Below are 26,395 nucleotides of genomic sequence, written 5' to 3' on the forward strand. Positions count from 1 at the left end.
ATATAGTGTCACTGATCTATTGATATAGAAGGACCACTAACTAATATCCCCTTTGTTTTATATCTGCTGTACTGACTGTACAACTATACACTAAGACATCATCCCAGCTAATAACTCAGCATAAAAAACAAGGAATAAACTCTAACAAGCAGGCACAAGGAACGCACAAGACACACTAAGGGCCAGATGTAGGAAAGAAGCAAATTGTGACTTGCAATTTGCGAGTCCGTGCGACTCGCAAATTGCAAGTCGCAATTTGCTATGCAGAAAGGTGTCTCAGACACCTTCTGCAACTCGCAATGGGGTCGCAATGATCCACCTCATAAATATTTATGAGGTGGGTTGCAGTTTGCGACCCCATTGCGAGTATGGGCACTCACGGTGATGGTGGCCTGCTGGAGACAGCAGACCACCATGTCCGTGACTGCTTTTTAATAAAGCAGTTTTTTTTTTTCTATCTGCAGCCCGTTTTCCTTAAAGGAAAACGAACTGCACTTAGAAAAAAAAACGAAACCTTTTGTTTCGGTATTTTTCAGAGCAGGCAGTGGTCCATAGGACCACTACCTGCTCTGAAAAATTATTTTTGTTTCCATTCACAAAGGGGAAGGGGTCCCATGGGGACCCCTTCCCGTTTGCGACTGGGTTACCATCCACTTCAAGTGGATGGTAACTGCAATTTCATTTGCGACCGCTTTTGCGGTCGCAAATGAAATTGCATAGCATTGCAGGTCGCAAATAGGAAGGGAACACCCCTTCCTATTTGCGAGTCGGAAATGCATTTTGCGAGTCGGATCCGACTCGCAAAATGCATTTCTGCATAGCAGAGGGGCTTTTGCGCCTCGCAAACGGCGTTTTTCGCCGTTTGCGACTCGCAAACCCTTTGCTACATCTGGCCCTAAATTGCTGACCACATTCAGAATGAAAAAATACAATTCTAAAAATAAATACAACAAGGAGTGGTGGAAGTAACAGGTGGCTTATCTAAATTAAATATGCCAGAACCAAACATATTGTGGGTGGAGGTTGTTCATTGTTGCCAAAAGTTGGTAAATTTGTTGTAACAGAATAAGGAGGAGGTGCAGCAAAGCCGCCAAAAGAGCTAAAAAGGTCTACCTCAACAAGCACATCAACAAGGCATCAAACCAAGCAACGGACAGCTACATCACATTTGAAGAAATTTCCTGCCAGAGTCCCTTAAAAACATCCCCTGATCATATCATTAACCATTTTAGGATGTCTTGATGTGCTCAGATTTTAAAAGAGGAAATCCAAGATAAATAAACCTGATTCATAACTTTAATCACCAACTACTCTTCTCTCTCTACAAATATGTTTCAGCACCATAAAATATATTGAAGAGGTTAGAAATGCTAGTATAGAAACTCACAGGTAACACTAGTCTGGCACCATGCTGCAAGCCCTTTCTCCTAGCACTAATCAATGTCATCCCAATCATAGTAAAGTCACTCTTCATTGGAGCTGTCCTCATCCCACTGATACCTGCAATTATCACACTCCCCTTACATATATGACAGATCCATTGTACTGCCAAATTATTTTCAACAATTACAACAGTAAAGACCTGGAAAGAATGACAACACCTTAAAGAGTATACTGAACAAAATGTCTTCCATACTTTAAAATCTGACTTCCTGCCCATTAGAGGTGCTGAATCTACACTGTTGAATGTCAGAACGTTTGTTACCTTCAATGAAGGTGAACAAGTTGGCATGATATTACTCAACCTATTGGCAGCTCACAACACTGAAGAATGCTATACAGTTATAAAGGCAAGAAGAATGTGCTGTTGCAGCAATACCCTGGAGTGGACCTGCCTTTTCTTTCAGAGTGGAAGATAGCACACACACACTTTGGTCCAGTGGAATTAGCCACACACGACACATAGCTCATTTGTAAATGTACAAAGATGACTCCCAATTTAGATAATGCCTCACAAAGCACATAACACATTGAAAGGCATATCAACCACACTCACCTACCCTGATAGAAAGCCAAGTGGGGCTAAATATAAAAGTCTAACTTATGGGGATGCAGATCAGAAGATGTTTGCTTTTGATTGCCTCAAAGCGCAAGGGATTATGCCACCCATATTTCAGTATGCAAGAAACAAATAATATTTTTTCAGTATCCATTTACTGCCATGGTAAATTGTATTAATTTACAGTTGGTTTGGCTAAATATGTTCTAGGTAAATAAGGTAATGCTTGAGCACTTCCTGTGTTGGACTTTTCAGTGCGGATTATACAGAGTGTCAACCAGATTTTCATAAATATTAGGTTCAGTCTTTATACCGGCCTCAGGGGTGGAGATAGGTGCTGATGCCTATTACTATAGAAAGACGTATCAACTAAAATGACAAAACACAAATTGAAGTAAAGCCAAAATCTGTGGCTAATACCACATTTGCACCCTCTTCTCTCACTGGCCGCTGGCTCTTACCATCCACATGGACCTAATATTTTGAAGCTTACCAAAGATTATGATTTATTATAGGCCAAAAGCATTGGTGGTATGCAGGAGATCTGGCTAAAAGCCCAGCCCCATGCTTTGATCATGCTTTGAAAAGTCTGAATGACAGGTGTTTTTCCTCTTAAATTATTAAAGAGGCTTGCCTCTAATTTATTGATTTTGAAATGTTTAGAAAATATCACTCTTGGATAATTCAGAGCACTACACGTCAAATTAGAGGAAATCTCTAAACCTTGTACTTTGGTAGATGCTCTACCCATATGATGGTATGGCCTCTGTTGTGCAGTCCTCAGTAGCACAAAGTCTAGACCTTTGTCAAATGCAAGTCTAAATATCCTGCTTAGATTATTCAGAGAAACTCCATCATGCTAGTCATGTCTATGTTGGACTATTTCAACCATTTCTGCATCACTTTCCCAAACTCACTAATGAGACAGCTGTAGAAAGTTAAGAACATAGCAGCTGCGGCTGTTGCTAAAATCACATCAAGGACATGCATCACTCCAATCCTGAAAGCTTTACATTGGTTACCACTGGAAAAAATATTACATCTTTAAGGGAGCAAATCTTTAATTTCTTCCGCCCTAGAGAAAATCTCCCTGAGCTATAGCAAAAGGAACATTTTGGGTCCGTTCCTACATTGATGAAAGAAGCCTTCATTTGATGTTCTTCAATTCTGTATGAAGTTAAAAAAACCTGGCCACCTGCCCAATATACACTTATGTTTCCAACTTCTCAAACAGCAACAAGAGCCCTTGTGTATGATAGCATGGTCATCACAACACAGATATCAACATATGGAAAAGTTATGTCTTCAGTATCGCCCTTTAATGTCACTTCACCCGTGTCACATCCTGCACTACAGCGACACTATTTACTATTTCACCTAAGGCAAGTGGCTTACCTTTTTTCCGAGGTCTTCTGAATGGCAGAAATATAGAGCTGCTTTGCCATCTGCCTGGATCCAGAATGTGTAGTTATTGGTTTCTGGGGCCACAAAGAAACCACTTAAACGAGAGCTGCAAACAAGAAATGGTTTCACATTTTTGATAGTTTCGTGGCATAAGGAATCTGAACTACAGTTACCATAGGTGGGAGAGTGACTGATGTAGGAGGCCAGCTCCAGCAATGTTGTGTATTAGACTCAAACAACTGTGAGGGGAAACGGATCATTTTGTAACAGTTGTTTTTATTTCAATAATAAAAGGTATAAAAACATATCTAAGCAGGAAACGCGACCAAAAACAACATGTCTCCTTAGGATCAGAGGAGACCTGTATGTTGAACAGTTAGTATACAAAGAAGTAGATTTAAAACAAAAAAAAAGTAGTAATACAAAAGCTGTGGGTGACATATGGTTATGGACAATACAAAATGTTCATAAAAAAAGTACAGTTGTATCACCATACTTGTTAATTGTACGGTCATATTTAACTGTAACCTAATCTCTGTTTCTTCCCACAGTAGCCCCAAACCTAACTTCCTTCCCTAATGCAATTTTAGAAGTACATACCTAAGGTCCAGATCAGCGGTTTCCAAGTACTGAAACAGCGAAGATGCAACCAGATGTTTAATCACTAAAGCTGATGATTTTTTCAAACAAATACTGTACAGACCTAGCTCTGCTCAGAACATTTCCATATACCATTATTTACTCTTTGGGTAAGTTGACATGGCAACCAGTTATTCAGCTTGAAACTATGGTAAATTTGTTTAGATGGCTCTCTAACTGTATTCTTTTAAGTTACCTGTCAATGATATTTGAAATTTCGAAATCATTCCAGCATAGCTCTAAAATCCTATCAAAGAAACTATTTTCCATTACCAATTTCTATGCAAATAGTCTATTTTTGGCTAGAATTTGTAAAGATGCTTATCGCCTCAACATAAGCCTTTTGAGGTGCTGAACTTTAACATTTTAATTTTAGCTAGTCATATATTGTAATTTGCAGCACTGCTCATTATCAGCAATGCTGCTCCAGTTAGAACCAGAGATTACTCCTTCATCTTGAAATACCTAAGGAGGGGGCAACAGAAAAACCCAGGCAATGATTTAAATCTGCCTAGGCGCTACTCATCAATTTTGCACAATGGGCCCTCAGACATAAGGACGTCTTAAAGAGGAAATGCACATAGGAATCTACTATATGAAACGTTTATCTCTCACCCACAATCATGATCCTATAATGTTGTTTCCAAACACCAGATGCATTGTTTTTTCATATTTATTGAGAGCTCGTTTGTTGTACTTACTCTTTATGTACAACTAGCTGCCTTGCGTTTTCACAGAGATAGACAACTGTCAAGTTGTCATCTTACATGAAAGTGGGCATTTGCTTATCACCTACCTCGAGAGCAAATAATTTTGCTTTCAAGAGTGAGACTGGGAAATGACCTTTATTAGGACACCAAGCAATAACTCACCGAAGCGAAACATACATCAATGTTTTTTTAATCACCTACCAATGCTAGCCACAAGAAGAGGGACATATTCACTCTGCTTCCACGATGTTTGGACTCTATGGGCCTCATTTACAAGAATCTGATGCATGGGCTCTAATGGGTCAGATTTCTTGTGCTGCCTATGCCCCCCTAACAACACCATGGATGCACTGTATTTACAATACAGAGCTTCATGGCATAGGTTTTCACAGATGCATCCGAAATGCTGATGCATCTGTGGCATTAAAGTGACGCATTGCTGGACTAGCATCAAACAAATTACGCTACCCTAGCAATGTGAGGAAGGCCCCTTAGAGAAAAGCCCTGCGTCAGTTTAACACCTGCTCCGAGCAGGCATTAAAATTCTGACACGGTGCAGTTGCAGAACAATGCAGGGAACGCCTACCTTGCATTCATTATACCTAGCACAGGTATAATGTGACCCAAGGCTTTACAAACTGACGCACTGGGCCCAATGCATCAGATTGTAAATGTGGAGCAGTGTAAAGCACTATTTGCACCACCGTTGGGTAAAATAAAATGACACAACGGTGGTGCAAAGGCCTTGTAAATGAGGCCCTATGTTTCCCGGTGTGGTTTAGTTTTCACAGAAGGATAAAAGGTTGTTGGGTTGGACTCATTCTGTGGGACGGGGGACGAAACTGATTGAGTATATATGATACATAATGTGTTTATTGTGGTCATTTAGGTAATATTATATTGATCTCTCTATGAATGATTTTGTAACAACACATTGTTATTTTGATAAAATGATAAAATGATGAATTTGATGATTAGTTGGGCTGAGAAGAGTGTTTTTTTGGGGGGTTACAAATCTCCGAGCTAGCCCATGTACATGCATATGTTTAAGAGTAATAGTGTTGGGCATGTTCCCCTGGGCAGGCAGAATGATGTATTGAACTGATCTGACCACTGTTAGAAATAGGGTCTCTAATTGGCAGAGGTATGCACCTTTGTCAAATTAGGGGCCACAAACCTAGTCAGGGTAAGTCACACACAATCCAAATTATCCTGTGCGCACCCTCTTGGAGCTTGGCACAGAGCAGTCAGGCTTAAGTTAGAAGGCAATGTGTAAAGTATTTGTGCAATAAACCATGCAATAACACAGTGACAACACCACAAAATACACCCCACAGGTTTAGAAAATATAAGATATTTATCTGATTAAATTAAGGTCAAAACGATAAAGATTCAATAAGTTGAAATATCACTTTTGCAATGTTAAGAAGAGTCTTAAGTCTTCAAAATCAACAGTCTTGTCTTGTGTGCACAAAGTACCTGCTTTGCCTCACATTTACAGGCATGGAGTCCGCAGAGGAGGAGATGCACTGAAAAAGGAAGGTGTGCATCGAATTTCCCGACGCGGCACAGACGATGTGTTGTTTCTTCCCTAGCTGCAAGGGCTTTGCGTCGATTTCTGGTGCGCGGTCTTGGGTCCTCACTACGATGCGGGCTTCCATTGATGCCCAGAGACGATATGTGGAAATCCTGGGCATGTGGGACGAAGTCCCAGACTCTGTGTCAATCTGGTGGGCAATGCGTCCCTAGTTTCTGTCACACAGCAGGCGCTGCATCGATTCTTCACTAAGGAAGTTGGGCTGCGTTATTCTGGCTCGGCTGTGCGTCGATCCGGTAGGGCTGTACATCAAAGTTCCAGTCGCAAAGCAGGCGCAGCGTCGATCTTCACTCGGTAAGTCGGGCTGCGTTGTTCCAGTTTGGCGGTGCAACAATTTTCTCATCGCAGGGCAGGCTGTGCTTCGTTTCCGGCAGGCTGTGCGTCAATTTTCAGTGCACAAGGAGCTTCCTTGAGGAGATGAATACTTTTTAGCCCCGAGATTTCAGAAAACAGGAGGCAAGCTCAATCCAAGTCCTTGGAGAGCACTTCTCAAGAAAGTCAGAGGCCCGCAAGGCAGCAGGGCAACAGCAAGCCAGCAGGGCAACAGCAAGGCAGTAGTCCTTCACAGCAAAGCAGTCCAGGTGAGTCCTTTGGGCAGCCAGGCAGTTCCTCCTGACAGGTGCAGGATCTGGTCCAGAAGTGTCTGATTTGGTGGGGTCAGGAACCCAGTTTATATATCCAAAAATGCATTTGAGGTTGGGGAGACTTCAAAGAGTCGTTTTCAAGTGCACAAGGTCCCGTTTCAGTACAGGTCTGTCTGCAAGTGTCCCAGTAGGGGGTTTGGCAGTTCATTGTGAGAGGGCAGGCCACTAGCCTTTGAAATATAAGTGTCAGGCCCTCCACCCTTCCAGCCCAGGAAGACCCATTCAGTATGCAGATGAGTGCAGGTGTGACTGAGTATCCTGTGTTTGTGGTTGTCTGGGTGAAATGCACAAGGAAGCTGTCAACCAGCCCAGCCCAGGCGCTGACTGGAGAAAGGCTGAAAGACACAGATGGATTTCAAGTGCAAAGAAATGCTCACTTTCTAAAAGTGGCATTCCTGAAATAGTAATATAAAATCCAACGTCACCAATAAGCAGGATTTTCTATTACTATTCTTGCCATACTAAACATGACCTATTTACCTCTTTCTGATCAGAATCTACCACTCAAACAGAATATGAGGGTAGCCCTAATGTTAGCCTATGAAAGGAGGAGGCCTCACAGTAGTGGAAGACTAATTTAGGAGTTTTCCACTACCAGGACATAAAAAACACACAGATATATGTCCTGCCTTTTGCCTACATAGCACCCTGCCCTATGGGGTACCTAGAGCCTGTCTTAGAGGTGATGTATATGTAGAAAAAGTGGGGTTTAAGGCTTGACAAGTACTTTTAAATGCCAAGTCGAAGTGGTAGTGAAACTGCACACACAGGCCTTGCAATGGCAGGCCTGAGACATGGTTATGGGGCTACTTATGTAGCTGGTAATATCAGGGTTGCAGGCCCACTAGTTGCATTTAATTTACAGGTCACTTCCAACAACCACTAATACGTGACTACAAGTACTGGGTACATTTCCAGGGAACACCTGACATTTTCAATTGCATTTGAACCCCAATTAAATACTAGTCACTGAATACCTGAATGGCTCTGGACCTCTTGGCAAAAGTTCGAGTAGGGAGCTTGCGTTTGGAGCAAGTGCCCACTTGTATCCCAAAGAAGATTCAGTCACATTGGTTTTCGATGTTCCATTCCAAACTTGAAACACAAGCCCTCTGTTACCTAAGATTAGAACAAAAAAGGACTACTGTAATGGAACAGCATTTAAGGCAAAACAGTAGGAGAGGGAATGCAACTCATGTGTTTAGAAATGTAACAAGAATGCTTTACTGATTCAAACTCATCATCATCATCCTCTAACAATCTTTATGTGGGTCATAAAGCCATAAAAATGTACATAGCATATAAATCAATGATGTGGAGACATTAAATCTTAGAAGCAATTTTGACAAAGCTTACAAACATTAATTCATAAAGTGACTGTGCGAAAAAGGGCAATATTGACAACAACATACAAGTTATCTGCTTGTAGAAATTAATTCATAAAGTGACATGTGCATGAAGAGGGCTAATATTAAGGCGTAAAATAAATGATCCAGCTCCTTATTCAGAGAACATTAGTTTATCTATAGCTCAATGAAAATACTAAAAACAGCGGCCACCCGCTAAACTAATTCGCACGGAAGACTGCCACGCCGGTCTTCCGCCCGCCGGCCTTATTAAGAGTTCCCCGCTGGGCTGGCGGGGAACAGGGCCTTAACATTGATGTTGGCTCATAATTGAGCCGGCGGCAATGTGGCGGCGCGTCGGGTGTGACAGCACCCGTCGTGCTTTTCACTGCCCGTATTTCGGGCAGTGAAAAGCGCAACAGGGCTGTCCATGTGGGCCCCCGGCACCCCCTTTCTGCCATGCAAGGGCTGGCAGAAAGAGGACTTGTAATCTGCAGGGCAGCGCAGCAAGCAGCACTGGCCTGGCAGATTGAGACCGCCGGCACCGCCAGGCTGTTTGCTAGCGGCAACCTGGAGGTGTCGGTGGTCCGACTGTGACGATTCTGCTATGGTTGTAATGTGGAGGCCGGACCGCCTGGGTCGTAAGGAGGCCCATAATCATGCTGAAGGCAATCAATAATTATATCCTGGTTGAGAATGGTTTTAGATTTTGGCCAAATGGAAAGCTATAGTATGAATGGTGCTAACTTGACACGGCCTTCCAAATACGATAAACCTAGTTACATATAGTAGCATCTTCTCCTGCCAGGTTACCCTCCAATAATTATGCCAGACACAGAGCTATGTATTTCACATCTTTATTCATTTCTGTGTAACCACAAACTCAGCATTCGAAACCTGCATTCACTTCACCCCGCTCTAACATTTACGTCACAGTTCTATGGAATCCATCAGGAGCCACAGGGGTTTCTTCACACAACACTACATCTCCACCTCTGTTAAATAAAAAAATTAAAAAATTAATAAATATACATACAATTATAGATCTGGAATGAGCCTTCGGTGTGCTTTGATTACTCGTCTTGACCTTGTCTTCAGAAACTGGGAAATGGCAACAGAAGTGTCCATGATCTGTGTTGGTGATGTAGGAGCAACAGCAGTGAGGGTTTTTTCACTTGTCATTTCAGAACCAATCTCTACGTTGACATTAGCATCTGACAAGTGGTGAGCTACATGTCGGAAATGTGAAGAATCTCACGTAATGGACTGCCCAGGATGTTGACAGTCACCATGTATCTTTTGCTGGTCAGGACATTAAATGGTTCAGCATCAAATGGAGCATCAGACTTTTGTTTTCTCGACAACTGGTGAACAAGCACTCTATTGTGAAAATAATATCTTTTACATGTCATCCCTTGTCTGCATAGGCCTTCATTTTCTTTTTATGAACCAAGTATTTGATACAGGTTTCTTCTTCAGTACATGATCTTTTATTGGTCCACTGAGGTAACTTGGTCATCATGGTGCTCCTGAAGATCAAAGTTGCAGGGCTTTCACCTGTGGTCGAGTGAGGTGTAGAGCACTAATCTCATAGGGTAAAGTTCAGAACAGTCGTAAGTTCTAGCTTTTCTAATAGAGCATGCTGAGCAGCTTTCTTTAAGGCACTCATGAAAAGTCTGACAAGGCCACTGGCTTGTGGCTAAAGAGGTGTGTTCTTATTATGTTTCACATTAAAATGACAGCGAAAATCTTTGAATTCCCAACTTTTGAAAGGTGGGCCATTGTCAGATTTTAGGCTCACAGGAACACCCCATGTTGCAAAGATGCCATCTAATCTCTTGATGATTCTCTCTTGAGTGATAGATGAGAGATTGAGAGTATTCATCAACAATCATCATCAGATGATGTCAGTTGTCAAGAGGACAGAAAAAGTCAACAGCAATTCTGTTGCATATATCCTTGGGCAACTCTGACATATTTAAGATGTGTTGAGTGTTTTTTTTTGTGAGGCAGTTACACAGATGACAGGCCTTCAACTTCCTTTCAGCTCTTTCACGGAGATGAGGAACCCAGACTCTGTTTCGTAGAGCTCGCTTTGTGGCAAGGATGTCATTCATAGGACACTTCAAATATCTGTTGTCGCAGACTTTCCAGAATAATAGTTCTTAATACCCTCAGGATAATGCCTTTTTCAGTCACAGAAAGTTCAACTTTGATGTTTTTAAACTTCTGGTATTCACTGTCATTGGCAAGAGGTTGGGTGTGCTGGTTCCAGGACTATGTAGTGATTCTTTCAGTTTTAACATGTCACTATCTTAATTCATTGCAGTGGCATTTTTCTCCAACAAAATGGCAGCTGATGTGTTTGATTTCACAATGGAATTCATGTAGGCTTCAGCCATCTTGGCGTCTTGGAAGGGGTACAATGTGTCAGATTGCAACCACTAACCTGATCAATCCAGTCGGCTGGGGTGATGAATAGAAGACCGTCCAACCACTCCCCTTTGCGTTCCTCCCGGGGAGCAAGTGAGAACAGCTTTCCCATGAAGAAACACCCAGGGGAAAAGAGGAGTGGAGAAAATAACAAATACAGCCTGTGGATCCTGGATGGGCTCGCCTGCTGTGTCTTTGGCAAGTCTAGGGACGGTCATCATTTGGAAGGGCCAACCCTGTATAAATGGTGCAACCTATAGTTAAAAGAGAACAGGGGCAGGAGAGATAATAACATCCACCCATTCCTCTCTCCACTCCCTGTTTACCTATACACAATCACTCTTCCATTATTGGTACTCACTCAATATGCAGCAGTGTGTTTGCGGAGACAAGAGTTCAGATATTCTACTCCTTCTCCGGTGCCCATCGGGATGAATGATATAGAGGAACCTCTTCAATGAGTCTCGTTTCTACAAGGCTAATAAATCCCAAGTGGTAAAGTACCTAATCATGAATGTAGGGAACAACACAAAAAGTCATGTACCTCAGAGATTCCACCTCTCCGATAAGGAAACAAAAGGCACCTGAAGTACAAGTTAATCATAACTATGCATGCACACGCATTACCTAGAACAAACCTGCACTACTCCGTCTGTGAATGTGTTTTGCATGAGGGTTGCAGAGATGTGGCAATAGAGGCCAGATGCCACGGAGTAGGAGAGCAAAGCAACAAAGAGATCTCATAGGAACACGCACTTCAATCCAGGGAGCAATACCACCAAGCGTCACTGCCGTCCATGAAGAAGCGCTCCTGCTGGCAATGATGATGACCTCACGGTACAGCCCGCAAGGTGAGGGACCTCATTGTCAAAAAAGCGAGAGAGAATTCTCGAAGATGTCTACCAAGGACGTAGACTGGCATGTCCCCTCTGGGATGTTGATGCCCGCAACCAGGAAGTAGCCCAGCAAGGATTGAGAACAGGTTACCAGGCACGGAGAACAACTAAATGGTCTTCTTAGCTTCTAAAGTGGTTTGTCAAGCAGCACCCACTCATGGGGGTGTGGCTGTTATACCCCTGGGAACCATCATAGCTGCCAGGTCTGTTTGTCATCCAGGTCTGTTTGTCCTCAGCCACCCAGCAGATTTCTGGGACATTGAATCCTGTACCAAGTCGACGGCCTCATACATACGTTCATTCATGATTTGCAGCCCTGTCAGACAGTTATACAACTAAGGTTGTGCATCATATTACTAGTTGTATCTTCCCGCAAAGAACCAGGACTGCTGTACAGGATTAGAAGACCATGACACTGTATAGGCACTCTGGGGAAGTAGTCAGCAGGGTTTTGATCTTTCCCTGGATGGTGCATGATTGTGTAGTTGCATTCTTGTAAGCGTAGACCCCAATGTTCAATGCGAGAAGGCATCTTGGCCTTTGGGTTGCCAGTGATGGTCAACAATGCTTGATGATCTGTCACATGCGTAAAAGGCTTCCCATATAAGACCATATGAAAATGTTTAGAAGCCTACACCAGTGGTTCCCAACCTGTGGTCCGAGGACCCCTGGGGGTCCGCGAAGCCTCCTCAGGGGGTCCGTGACTGTTTAGAAAATTTAATAATATTAACAGATTAGGTCACCAGCTTTCAGTAATGACTCATAAGAGGGTCCCCAGATTCCAAAAATGATTCAGTGGGGGTCCCCGAGTTCCAGTACTGATAAAGTGGGGGTCCACAGAAGGCAACCGGTTGGGAACCACTGGCCTACACCACTGATAAACTTTCTTTCTCAGGTTGTGAATAAGCACATTCAGTTTGGAACAAACTTTTGCTTGCATATGCCACAATATGTCTTCAGGCATTCAGGTGACCACTGTGCTGTGCAAGGATTGCACCTAACCCGACTGGGCTAGCATCAACAACAACATCTGTATAAAACTTTGGATTAAAATATGCCATTTCAGTAGTGTTCCCAGTAGCCTGTTTGATTCTCTTGAATCTCTTGAAGCTTTGCTCGCATTCATCTGACCAATGAAATGAAGCATTCTTTTTCATCAAGCCTCTCAATTAACCACTCACAGTGGCAAAGTCCTGTATGTATCTGGAACAGTGACTGGCCATGCCAAGGAATGAACATAGCATGGAAACATCTTGTTGGGAATTGGCAGTAGACAATGCTCGCACTTTAGCAGGATCGGTTGTTATTCTCCCATCAAAAAAGATAAAGCCAAATAAATTTAGCTTTCTCATGTTGAATTCACATTTCCCAGCATTCAAATTTAAACTTGCATCAACAAGTAAACACCACACTGGCATGAAAGCTTTATCGTGCTCCTTCTTTGAAAACTAATATGTTATCACTGTAGATGTAGGCATTCATAACAGGTTGCCTGATACGTCAAATGACATCTTGAAAAAGCTCCGCAGTTGATGACACATCGAAACTTAAGGCCTGATTTAGATCTCGGCGGAGTGTTTACTCCTTCACAACAGTTCTTCGGACAATGTTTGATGACTTTGGTGCTTTTTAAAGTTGACTTTTCTTTGACTGGTATTTTTCTTCATATGCAGCCAGTCCAACGTGCACACATTTTTCTGAGGTAAGCATTGACACTGCACAATCATCTTCACTTTCACTTGATATTGATAGTGAAAATTTTGTGGATGATGATTTAGATGATGATCAACTTTGTTTGGTGTGGATTTGTCTCAATTGGTGTTATCGCTTAGCCTAGTGGGAATGCATGGAGCATTGCTTCTGGAATGTTCAGGTGGCCATTTTGTGTTCTCAACACGACACACTTTTTCCTTGACCTTGCAAACCTTTACAAAGTGGTTCTCCTTCCCACAGACTTTGCATTTCTGTGCAATGGCAGGACATTTACCTTTGTTGGAAATGAAAATCTACATCTGGAACACAACTTATTTTTTCATGGACACAACACTTTGCAACCTTCAGCTGTCAGTTTCTGTATACTTTTTATGTTCGTGGCTTACTCACTTTAGGCACCTCTTGCCTCCATGTCAGCAGCTTGTTGACTGGTACACTCTTCAGCTCTGGCAGCCAAGAGAACTGGCTCCAGAATAAGAGTTTCTCTCAGCATTTGTCATCTGAAAGAATCTGACAGGCATCTGTCAACATCTCTGAGACGTATTGGTTCTTCATCATTAAATTCACAGAACTTACAGTGTTTCAATGAGTAAATGTGTTCATGGTTTCACCAACTCTCTGTCGTTCTTGGCTGAAAATGTAGCTTTCTTTATGGCCGTGCCTGCAGGTTCTTGGCTAGTGATGTGTAGACTTCTCAGTGAAGCTTTCATTATCTTCAAGTTCTTCCCATCGGCTGGAGTTGTGCTTTGACTCCACATACGCCAAACGTTGATTCTGCACTTCTACTGAGACATATGTGGCATGCATGAGTAATTTGCTTGCACCATGTCAAACTGTCTGGGATCATACTGTCAATCTTTGGGTTACATATCTGCTATCTTGTCACAAGCTGTAGCATCTTCCCCAGCCAGGGTACCCAGCAATAAGTACGCCACACACAGAGCTATATATTGCACGTCTTTTTTTGTCTCCGTTTAGCTACTAACTCAACATCCTAAACCCGCATTCACTTCCCCATGCACAAACACAGTTCTACGGAGTCCAACAGGAGCCAAAACGGTTCAGTCATTCATAACTCACACACTACACATATGACAGGCATAAGTGGGCACACTAGTAGGAACAGATAACAGTCTTCTCAAGAACACATTCTCACTAATCTGCAGGTATGATGTATTACAAATTCCCCATATTCCAGTGCCACAGATCATAAAATAAATACATTGAGCTTTATAGATTTTAACCATCACATCTAAGGGTGTAATACTAACTTTGCAGAGAACCTAAAGAGTGCCTAAATAGTTAAGTCAAATTAGGCATTTCTTACTTTCATTGAATGCGCCCAATTACAGTGATTATCAAAAGGTACCCTCAGATACATAAAAATCAGAGCACGTTCAGTCTTGGTAATGTAATGTGTTTTCAAATTGCTAGACCATAGCCCACAAACCAAAGTATGCATCTTAGCTATATTATCTGCCAATCCTAGGTCATTCATAAACAAGACAAATCTGTCCAATGATCCTTTAGACCCACTCCAGTTCATGACAGTAGAACACAGTCAACTGCATATAACAATGCAGGGAGACTCCTTGCTCCCATCCTGGGCATATCCACCTCTCCTTGTGATAGAAATAGATCAGGATTATTAATATATAATCAAAAAAGAAAGGGAGAAAAAACACACTCTTACACACACCACACCACTCTGTGAATTCACCATTAAGCCCATGCCTAATGCAACCTCTGCATGAAGTTGGCCTAGAAAATGCACTATGGGGGCATCCACTCCCATTTCTAGCATTCTTACCTAGAGCTTTCCTCAGTTAACACAGTTGAATGAGGAATTAAGGTCCGTAACAGCTAGATATAAGGAACTGCTCTTCATCTTTGTATTCCTGCTAATAATTGAATGGAGGCTCAGACACTGATATTCGGTCCCTAGACCCATTATTAACCCATACCGAATGGAGGAGAATATGCCCTTTCTGTGAATCAGTCCTCTAATTGACCCAATAAAGGTCTGCCCAGTTCCTTTGCTGTTGAGTCAATTAAAGAAATGGGTTCAATAGCAACAAGGGTTCGCTCTGTCACTCTTCCTGTAAATGTTGACAAAAATGGAATTGAACCATGACTTAGGAGGATCTGTGGTTACTGCACCCCTCAATACCTTGACAACTAAGGAAGCCCATAATTTTATATAGTCTTTAGATAGATCAAGTAGTACCCCATCTGGGCCTGGGGCCTTGTTCTTGGACAACATTAAATCACTTTCTCAAAAGTAATAGGTGCAAGGACTTTACTGCCCGGTATGCAGTCACCCAATGCTGTTTTACAAGGACTATCTAATTGGATGCTGCTATAAAAAACTTTGAAAAATACTCACCCCACATATGTGGAGCTATGATCGCATCCATAATGGTGTTGTGGCTATCTCCAAAAAATGGCATTTACTGTTTTCAAAAAAGGCAGGCATCCTTCCTACTGCTAGCCTTGAGTAATTGCTCCCAGGCTTCCTGCCTTATAGCTATCTTTCTCCTCCTAATCACCTGACTGTAATTCATTATGCATTGCCACCTTTCCTCCACATCCCTAGGTGACTTCTTAAGAGCAATTTAGTAGACACCTATGTGCATAGAACAAGCCCTATCAACCCATTTCTGGCTTCTGGCCTTCCTGCAGGACTTAGTGATTGGCCATTGTCATGTGGACAAGCATCCAGAGCATTTATTATATAGCTGTCAGAGCACATTGAGTTTAAAATGCTTCTGCCAGGCTATGGTGGCAGGCCTAAAGTCATGTATGTCTTTTCACACTGCTGGATGGCACAGTACTGCTTTAGGCCATAGGTTATAATGTACTTTCCACACCATGGGTGTATTTTGGTAACACATACTATGGCCTTATTGGAAGGTATGCCAACAAGGAGTAAGTTAATTTCAGCCTGTTTTAAGGATCTAGTGCATGCACTTGGGCCTGGTTAACAGTGTTGCAGTGCACAGAGGTTAAACACCACCAGCATCAATCCAAAAAATAGGGACGACCACGGCAAAAAAGAGCCACTTTCTCAAAATAAACAGACTTCATATTGGGCTCAGTGAGAGTCTGCCATTGATGCTCTTCCTGGAGGCAGTCCTGGTAAACTTACACAGAGGTGAACTCAGATACTTGGCAGCGACACAAGGATCTTAATGGCAAAATGATTGATTGCTTCTAGTCATCAAGATAAACAATATCAAGGGCAGTGATAACTCCTTGGTGGCCACTTTTTGAGCTCATGCTTTAAGGACAGTGAAAGTTTTGTATTCATTGAAGAGCAACACAGACTGTGGAGAACTCCAAGCAGCTATTATAGAACACTTTATAAAGGAAGATTGATCTTAAATGGGCAAGCTGATGTGGCAGCAGCAAGCATAGGACTGCTGCTACAGTTGCTGGTGTGCTTGGAAGCTGTCCAGTGCTGATCTTCTTTCACAGTGAGGGTCAAGGGCTCCATGCCTTATTAGCTCCATGTGTGCGCCATATTTAAAATACAGAGCACCATAGCGGTAGTTAGGGGACTAGAGTCAGAATTTTTGACGCAAGTCTGGAGCTTTAGAGGATTAGCGTCAACAATTCTGAACCTAATCCTGCAAAGCACCCAGAGGCCCATTGTAAGCAATAGAAGCCTCCTTTTAACTCCTACTCTGAGCAGGCGTTAAAAGTGCAGAAAAAAATGGTGCAAGGAAATCTCTTTGATTTCCGTGCGCCATTTTTTTGGCCCCCCCTAACGGGGTACCGCCCCCTTTGCATACATAATGCCTGGCGAAGGGATAATGCAGGGCAAAGGGTTACGAAGTGGCGCAATGCATGCATTGCAACACTTTGTAGATATGTTGCAGCGATTTTGGCCTTCTAACACAACATTAGCTTCAAAAAATGATGCTAATGTGGCGTTGGAATGGCTCTAGGGGCTCTTAAATGTGCCCTAAAAATGTGCAGGCTATCTTACTTCTCAGGATGAATGTTGGAGTCAGCAGAGCTGGTTCTCAGTCACAGCGCACAGTGTCTCATGTTAAAGAAAAATATGTAAACCTCGCCATTAGAAAACAATGTCAAGTAAAAAGGAAATCCAAAATGAAGACTAAGCGTGGGCCCTACAACAGAGCTTTGCTGTAATAGCAATCAGAAATCAGCCATCTGGTGCCCAGTTTGAGTGGGTGTTTAGTGCTGCTGAGGGAAAAGGTAGTGACAAAAAACCCTGCCAACAGTAGAGCAACTTACATTCCACAAAGTAAGAATTAGGTACTCTTCATCCCCTTTCAGAGGACGAAGAGTGGTGTGGTCATTGGATGATGCTGAGACAGGTGGTGCTGCCACTGAGGGTGCTGGTACTGTTGCTGCTGTCAGAGGAGGTGTCTCTATCGGTGGTAGTGCTGTTGCTTGTGGAGCTGGTGTCTCTGTTTATGTGGGTGTCAGCACTGTTACAGATGGTTTATTTGTTACTGAACAAAATGGCACAGTGCTATACAGACATTTTTTATTTATGCGTCGTCTTCCTCCAAGACCACCAGAACAACTGCACCTAGCCCACGACAAGTGGGATAGGAAAGCAGCAGGTAGAGCATAAAACCAGTAGAAAGAGGTAAGGGAAGCGAGATCAGGCAAGCTCTGACTGTCCTGCCCAATTTCATTTTATCTTGGTTGAGTCTCAGAAGCTGATTGTCAGGCTCATGAAAAGCAACAAGTAGTCCTTACGAGGGCATTCACTTAGTCAAGGACAATAGCCTCGGTGCCCACAGTAAAGAGAGAGTAACTGCATCCTCTTATTCAGCACATTCTTACAACCTGAGCAAGTGAGAGGGTGCAATTTGATGCACCCTTCATTCTCTTGTACTCCTCTATGCCTTCTTCTTCATATTATTGTCCTAGCTGTCATTTCTGCCTTCTCTGCTTCCTTTCATTCTCCACTATTATCATCCATTTACCTACCCTTCATTGCTATCTATCATCTGCCTTTCTTTAATTCATCATCCCACACCAATCTATGACCTGTGTTTTGTGGAGGTCTGTTGAATGGTGTCAAAGTTATTAACACAACAAATAACTCTTTTCAATGAAAAATCTGACCTAATCAGAACAACAAGGCCCAATCACCGCCTCAGTAATATATACATACAAATCACTCTATTGCTTCTTCTGTGATAAAAGACACAAAAGCACACCACTGGATTATGGAGACTTGCGTCCACTGTGAATCTGGCAACTCTAATTGGCTGGTCATCACAAGAAGATTTCCAATGACTCCACCATTACAGGGCACAATGCAGTGAGTACTGTGGTGGAAAAAATACTTAGCACTGCAAAAGGACTTGTGCAAGCAGGAGTCTGCCACATACTGTGGGCCTAGGCACAGGACCTGGCTGCCTATGGCCAACCCCTGCTGTACACAACCAAAGACCCTGTGCAGAGGGGATTGCCCTACTGAAGGGTTGTTTGAAGTGTTTGGCTGAAGGACAAATGTTGCAGCCAGCCCCCATGCACAGCCAAAGGTCATGCACAGCAGAGTTTGACTCCCCTTGAGAGATGGTCGGACTGCCTGGACAAAGACCGGTTTCTATTGCCAACCCCCACTGTTAATGGCTGAAGATCGTACACAGCGGGGGCTAGCAGCCCATGGTTGGTTCAGCACAGGGAACTGTTGCATGTGGTATATAATACAAATAAAATTTAAAAAACAGTTAATGTGAATTTATGGTTCACTTTCGTGACAACAGATTAACATATATCGAGAAAAAAACAATTAAAATAGAAAAGCCCTTGACATTCTCAAGTTATAGTTATAACCATAATCTATAAATCTCAGAAGAGACCTGGAAACCATAACTATTTTGCTAGTTGTCTAAGGGTATAATATGTCGTGTCATGACATCTGTAAGAACACGCAAGACATTTAGGATTGCATTTATCACATTACAAACCTAACAGACCAAATGTAAAGCTCATGACCTAACCCTTGATTAGACAGATGTAATTACAAAAGCCATACATATTCTTACAAATCAGATTCCTTATCACATCACCAATAGCTTTACAAGAGGGCTAAGAATACAATATTTCGAATGGTTTGAGTATGCGTTACTTAATGACACTGTGCTTCTAAATGTTGTTACTTATTAGTACAAATATTGTGAGATCATAAGCATTGCATTTGGTGTGCAAGTTATGGGCTTCATGGCTGATGTGTAAGTTATGGATTGAGGACCTGGCCATTACTGGTGAAATTCAATGGTTTTTAACTTTTGTTTTGTACCATATCTTCACTTCCACTATGATTTTTAAGTGAATTTCAAAAGTCTTTTAAGCATGTTAAGATGCTGTAACTAGTCATTACTGCAAATTCATTGAATTTTTGCTTCTTGTTTTTTTCAATAACTCCTACATCAAACCCCTTTGTAAGTATTCCTTCCCTGTGGAGTATGACACATTGTCTAGCCATGCCCCAAAGGTGTCCAACCTCTGCAACATATAGCTTTTGCCCAGACCCAATGCCCATACACTTGCATGCAGCGTGCCCACTGCTGTCAGCCAAGCCAGGCTATGCATAGTTGTCAGATATGCACTGTGCTTTACATACTGCAGAACGTCAATCCTTACTGTGCATGGCCACTGGTGATGCACAGTGGGTGCTGTGCAGTGATCCTGCTTTCATCCTGGTGTATGTTGTGCTCAGGGGGCCATGTGGAGGCAGCCAACTTATTTCATTCCTTTTTTAATTTGTTTTATTATTCCATTAAATGTATTCATTTTTAAGGGAGGGATCCGAGAACTCTCAACGTGGATCTGTTATTCCTTAGAGGACTTCTGTGTCCTTTCTGGACTTCTTGCAGGGTTTGCAGACCAGTCCGGGGGGCTCAACAAGTTTTCATATGCTCTTGGTGTGTGGTTCATTGTCCTTGAGGCTGGGTTTGCAAACCTTCAAACCTTGCTGCCTCAGGGTCTGTAGCAAAATATACTTTTTTGCTATTTTTTTAGCCTGGGGGTCACCTTCCAGCTCCCCTTTTGAGCAAGGGGTCCGCCATTGGTTATTCCCCCACCTTTCTTCACCTTTGATGCATCAGCACAAAATTGACCATGCCAAATCAAATTGAAAAAACATTTTTGGGAAGTTTCCAGCAGTCATCAAACAGTATGCCAAGGTGTTAAAACTGGCATCTTTGGCATGGTTTCCCCTAACCTTTTGCTCTCCAACTTCCTGATGTCTGATTTCATTTTTGCTAACTTTTAGGATTCTGGGCACCTTACCTTTGCTGACCAGTGCTAAAGTTCAGGTGCTTTGGACTCTAAACATGGTAACATTGGCTTATCCACAATTGGCATATTTAATTTACCTGTAAGTCCTTAGTAAAGTGCACTATATGTGCCCAGGGCCTGTTAATTAAATGCTACTAGTGGGCATACAGCACTCATTGTGCCACTCACTACAGTAGCCTCTCAAACATGTCTCAGACCTGCCACTGCAAAGCCTTTGTGTGCAGATCTAAACTGTCATTTCTACCTGGCAAGTCGCATGCAAGTCACCCCCTAAATCAGACCCTAGCCAACCCCAAGGGCAGGGTGCAGTGTATTTAAAATGTTGGGCATGCATTATTAAGTTAACATGTCCAAATAGTGAAAAACACTTAAAATCGTTTTTCACTATTGCAAGGACTATCTCTCCCATAGAATATAATTGGGTTTATCTTAAAACAGCTGTTAAGTGTAGATTCCAATTGGAAAGAGATATAAATATGGAGTTTTGTGAACATGAACTCAGAATTTAAAATCTCAACTTATGGTGAAGTCGAATTTTAAATTGTAAGTCTGAAAATGCCACTTTTAGAAAGTTGGCATTTTCTTACTTTAACCATTCTGTGCCTCTGCCTGTCTCAGAGTACACGTCTGGGGTAGATGACAGCTGGGCTTTATGCATTCCTACTAGACAGTCACACACAAAGGGAGCTTGAGTGTGGCATTTCCATACTGATGGACCATCACCAGGGTGAAGAGTCTTCCTGGGCTAGATGGGTGGGAGGAGCTAACACTTACTCCTAGATTGGGCCATAATCTTTAAAACTTCTTATCTCGAATTATACTGATTGGATGGTTGTTGTCTTGGTCTTGTTTTAAACACATAAATATTTTCTATTTTTCTAACCTGGTGTGGAGTCTTTTTGTGGTGCCTTTCACTGTGGTACTGTAATTAAGTGTTGCACAACCATTTTACACATTGCCTCTTAGGTTAAGCCTAACTGCTCTGTTCCAAGCTACCAGGGATTGAGCACAGGTTAATTTAGGGAGTGTAACTGACTTACCCTGGCTAGGATTGTGGTCTCTACTTGGGCAGGGTGCATACCTCTGTCAACTAGAGGCCCAATTTCTAACACAAGATTATTAAGAAAACAACAAACTGCTTACCAAAGGAAACTGACCAAACTATAACTGCACACTGACCATAGTCATAACCCTTGTATTTGGTGTGCAAGTGATGATTTGCATGGCAGGTGTGGCGGCTTTGGTTTATGGAACCAATCATAACTGGGAATCGAAGGGATGTTTGCATATTTGTATACAAACACATATATGCGCACATACACACACACATACGCACACACACACACACACTTTGCACTGATCCTCACTTCCTCCTGCAAAGTGGTCTGATGTGCAATGGGACAACATTTACTCTATACAAAAATGACAAATCTAAGCTAATGACCTAAACTTAGTTCAGGCCACTAGCTCAGTTACTTCCCAATGATGGTTGGTAGCAACGGTTTAGGGACTGCATCCCCCACTGGCTAAATCTATTCCCTCCCCAGTATTTCATTTATTGCATTACATCCTAAAGTATGCCTGTACACCGGCCCTTTAAACAGATAGCTACACAGAGCTGGTGGCCCATTTAAATCAGAATGCATCCACAATTCATAACTAACCCTAACTGAGTTAAACTATTGAAGCAAATTGTTATGTTATTGGTATAGTTTACATAAAAGAAACTAATTTAAATACATTTTTCTTTTTGTTTACACAATTAGTGCCCGAAGAAACAATTTCACAAAGTACCTGGTTGTGGCGAGTTTAGTTTATGGTGTTTAACAGGCCCTGTGGTGCACACGATCATTGTTGGAGAAACTACTTTGGTTTCACAAAGCACTCCTGTAGAGTGAAAAGACAAATATACTATTTACTATTAACGTGCTTTCAAACAAAAATATTTTTAAAAAGATCAACAACTGTATACTGTGTTGCAATTACGTTAAAATGTATTGAAGCATTTTCATTAAAGCTAGCATTCAGACAAGCGATATCTTCAAGACAGGGTAGCAGAAGAAGTGAAATCACTTGTTGCATGATCCATCAATTTCACAAAAGAAAGTAACAGAGAGAGCTAAAAATAGAAAATGATTGTAAAGGGTCACACAGCCAGGTATTAGAACTTTGGACTGTTGGTATCTCCATTGAAGTCAGTGGAGTGACCTGGGCTTCTAATGGCCTGTAGAAGCCGGTAGAAGCCCGGCGCACCAACATTCCAATGTTGTCGTTCACAGCTATTGCTGAGAAGAAAGACCTCACATAGCCCGAGGGGATTTCACTTCACTTATTAGAACATTCTGCCCTCTAGAGGCGGAATGTATTGGCCATTAAAGGCCCGCTCCATTGTTAAAAGCCCTCGCATTTGGCTCGGGCCTTTAACAATAGAGCGGGCATTAAATGGCCAGTGTAGCCTGTTACGGCGGGATAAGGCTATAGTAAACTATCTTGAGGTTAAAGGCATGCTTTATGTTACAAAAGATGGGCCTGGATCACTATTTGTTTTTAGTCAGCGCTATTTCATGTCCTTTGCCATAAGGTAAAGCACTGTTTGGTGTAAAGACATTTTACCACCGAATTATCAAAGGTGGGTTCTGCAGGTAATAATGTGGGACAATTTTTGTTCATATCTGTTGTTTGGCATTTCACGCTGGTGACGAAGTGCTCAGTTGTTTTGTGCTGCTGTGCTTTGATGCTGCCTAAGTGCCATGAGTTCTTATTGTGGTTTACTGAGGTTATTGTATTAAATTTGATTTTGACTATTTTGTTTTGTTGTTCACTATCATGTTTTGTGTTTTGCAGTGTTATGGTGCTTCATGTATGGTGTTGTATTATGTTTTTTACTTAAGCTATACTAACACATTGTGCCACATTTCCAGACAAAAGCAGCAAATGCCATAAAGGTGTGTCACAGACAATCATTTGCCCAGGTAAGGTGGTAAAATAGTGCAGCTCCATCTTTAAAGTATCTCAACACAATTCAGACCAAGGCTATGGCAGAGAAGGTGTCTTAAATTAGCAGTTGCAATGTTCACTTCATGTGGCCCACCCCCGCGTGCACCGCCCTGCCCCTGTTAAGCACTGAGAGCCGCTGCTGGGTAAATAGTAAGGTGACTGTCAAAGCAGGTCCATAGAAGATGCAAGCACCATGGTAACATAATCGGGATCATTTTTACACTCGCGGTCCGTGGTAATGTGGCGGTGGTACCGCCAACAGGGTGGTGGTACATACCGCCACATTATGACATTGGCGGTTGGCTAAAGCCAACCCGCCAATGTACCACTCTGACCGCCATGGCGATAAGAATCTCCAGCCCGGCGGCCACTATTGTACTGCCTCAGGCATTTTGGCTGTAGGCCCTATCCGTGACAGGGAATTCCTTCCATGTCACTGATAGGAGGCCCCCTCCCCTCAGCAACTACCCAGATGCCCCCACCTGCCCTCCAACCATGCTCCCCCCTTCCAGTCCTCTACCCCGTACACACACACAAGCAGACACGCACCACGCATACACACACCCACTTACACAGGCATACACGCATGCATCCATTCATTCATGCACACATCCGCACAACATTCACACTGACACACAGACACGCATTCACATATCCATACTTACACGCATTGTCACACATGCATACACTACACATACATTGGCATTCATGCACACACTCACACACTCATGCACACACCCCCCACACACACACAACACCCACCACCTCCTCCCCTGTCGGAAACCCGACTTTCCTGAATCCAGGAGGTCTTCCGACAGGGGACGAGATGAGGCGCTGCTACCGCCAGCAGCGCACGCCAGCAGAACACCACCAGGCCGTATTATTTTTCATAATACGGCTGGCGGTGGTCTACTGGCTGGCGCTGCTGGTGGTAGCAGTGTCACCTTAACGCCATCTGCAAGCATGGCCACAGCCGGATTTCCGCCCTTCTTGTGGCGGAAATCCGGCTGTGGACATTATTTGACAGACAGCTGTTAGCCGCGGCGATGGCCTTTTGGCAGCCGTCTCCATGGAGAAACGAATGAGATCTGAGTAACAGCGATTCCCTGAGGAGTCGTTTATGTCATGCACCCAGTTGCCCCAATCATCCCTGCTCTTGGGTGGAGATGAGGCACTGCTAGTTAGCTGGAACAAAACCCAGATTAGGCAGACAGGTGTCAAATAGTGCGGGATCAAACTCAGTCCCCTCCAGTACAGGTTATTCTGCCACCGAATCCAGTAGTCTCATTAGGATAATGAGAACCTATGCGACACGGCGCTGTCAACGTTTGGTCAGGCACTAATTTTCGGGTCCTCCTCAGTATCTCTGTCTCACTACATGCAAAGACATCTCAGTACAATTTACGGAGACATCCGTGGTATTGAGGATTTTCTTCCTCAGCTAAGTAGGGAGTACCTAACTAATGCTGTAGGTTGTTCAAGCTTGAACCCTAAAAGAATAATCCCCATTTGGTGTGCTTATCTCTGAAAAACATTTGCGGAAAATATGCGACGCACATTTATTGAGACATGGCCTAATGGCCCAGGGGGGTCCAGTTACATTTGTTGCTGAGGCTCATCCAAATTATAGAACAGAATTTGTCTTTCTTGGGTCACATTTTCAGCAGCCGATGGGAACACAAATACATTTCACCATTACACACCTGCAAATATATCTGCACAATATAGAGCATACGCATACCTAGAAATACCTCTATCTTATCAAGACCATAATAATTGGCTTGGTGGCGCCTTACCACATACAGTCCTACATGTTAGGTTAGGTCCTCTAAGTAATGATGGTCCTACCTGGCCTTTATTGGCCACATACACACCTCACTCTGCTGCAGGGAATTTAACGGTAGCTGAAGTCTGTTGCTTATATGCAGAGCTTACGGCAATATACAGATGATTAGTACAGTGCTTCATTCAATGGTTTTCCACTCCAATCTTGTGCTTATTCCACCAAGGAGCATTTCACTCTCTGACTATTCTGAATAGATGAGTTGCATCCTTCCACTGCTTTCTGACAGGACTCTTTAGCTCTGGCATTACAGCTTGCTGTCTGCTAGAGCTTTTGTCAGGGAAAACACACACACAAAAAACAGAGATCAAAGAACATACACCATCCACACACTAAAAGGCTTAGTCAGCTCCCTTCATCTTTCGACTTGTTTGTGTTTCTTTGCACAGAAGTTGTTTTTTTCAGTGTAACACATAAGCACTCTGGTTTTCAGCCAAAACAAATAATGCCCTTTTAAAGTGTGTTAACAAATCCCATATGCAAAAAAGGTTCATGACATTTATTACAAATAAAAGTTTTAAAAAATGGATACACTTTAGGGGCACATTGTCCGTCATAGTATGTTACCGCAGACTGATTCAGAGCCAGTGTATGCCCTTTTACATGTGTAGACATTTCTGCCAAGAGTGTGGAGTTCTCTGCCCCCATAAATCCCACTCGTGATGGAAAAGGCATGATTTGCTTAGGATGTTTGTGAATGTCCCCAAACATGAACATTTCTCAGAATTCACAAACTCCTTTCCTTCCCCTTTAAGCCCAGGAAAGTGTTTTTTTTCCCTTCAAACATCGGTGTAAATCCATTTTCATGGACAGAAGGTGGTCGGGGGACAGAAGAGCTTTCTGCACGTGGAAAATATTTTCCCTATGGAATGTTACATGAG

General features: G+C 42.7%; 1 protein-coding gene across 1 annotated transcript in view; it reads right to left on the bottom strand.

The window, feature by feature from the left end:
* Positions 1–26,395, bottom strand: part of PKHD1 (PKHD1 ciliary IPT domain containing fibrocystin/polyductin) — a 1,684,711-nt gene that overhangs the window by 1,424,530 nt on the left and 233,786 nt on the right. The window contains exons 13-15 of the mRNA XM_069236642.1: positions 22,469–22,561; positions 7,971–8,112; positions 3,395–3,509 (exon numbers count right to left, since the gene is read on the bottom strand). Coding sequence (XP_069092743.1) covers positions 3,395–3,509; positions 7,971–8,112; positions 22,469–22,561 — 350 coding nt within the window. The remainder of the gene's footprint in view (positions 1–3,394; positions 3,510–7,970; positions 8,113–22,468; positions 22,562–26,395) is intronic.

Source organism: Pleurodeles waltl, chromosome 5 (genome assembly GCF_031143425.1).
Source record: "Pleurodeles waltl isolate 20211129_DDA chromosome 5, aPleWal1.hap1.20221129, whole genome shotgun sequence".
In the NCBI taxonomy this organism is placed as follows: domain Eukaryota; kingdom Metazoa; phylum Chordata; class Amphibia; order Caudata; family Salamandridae; genus Pleurodeles; species Pleurodeles waltl.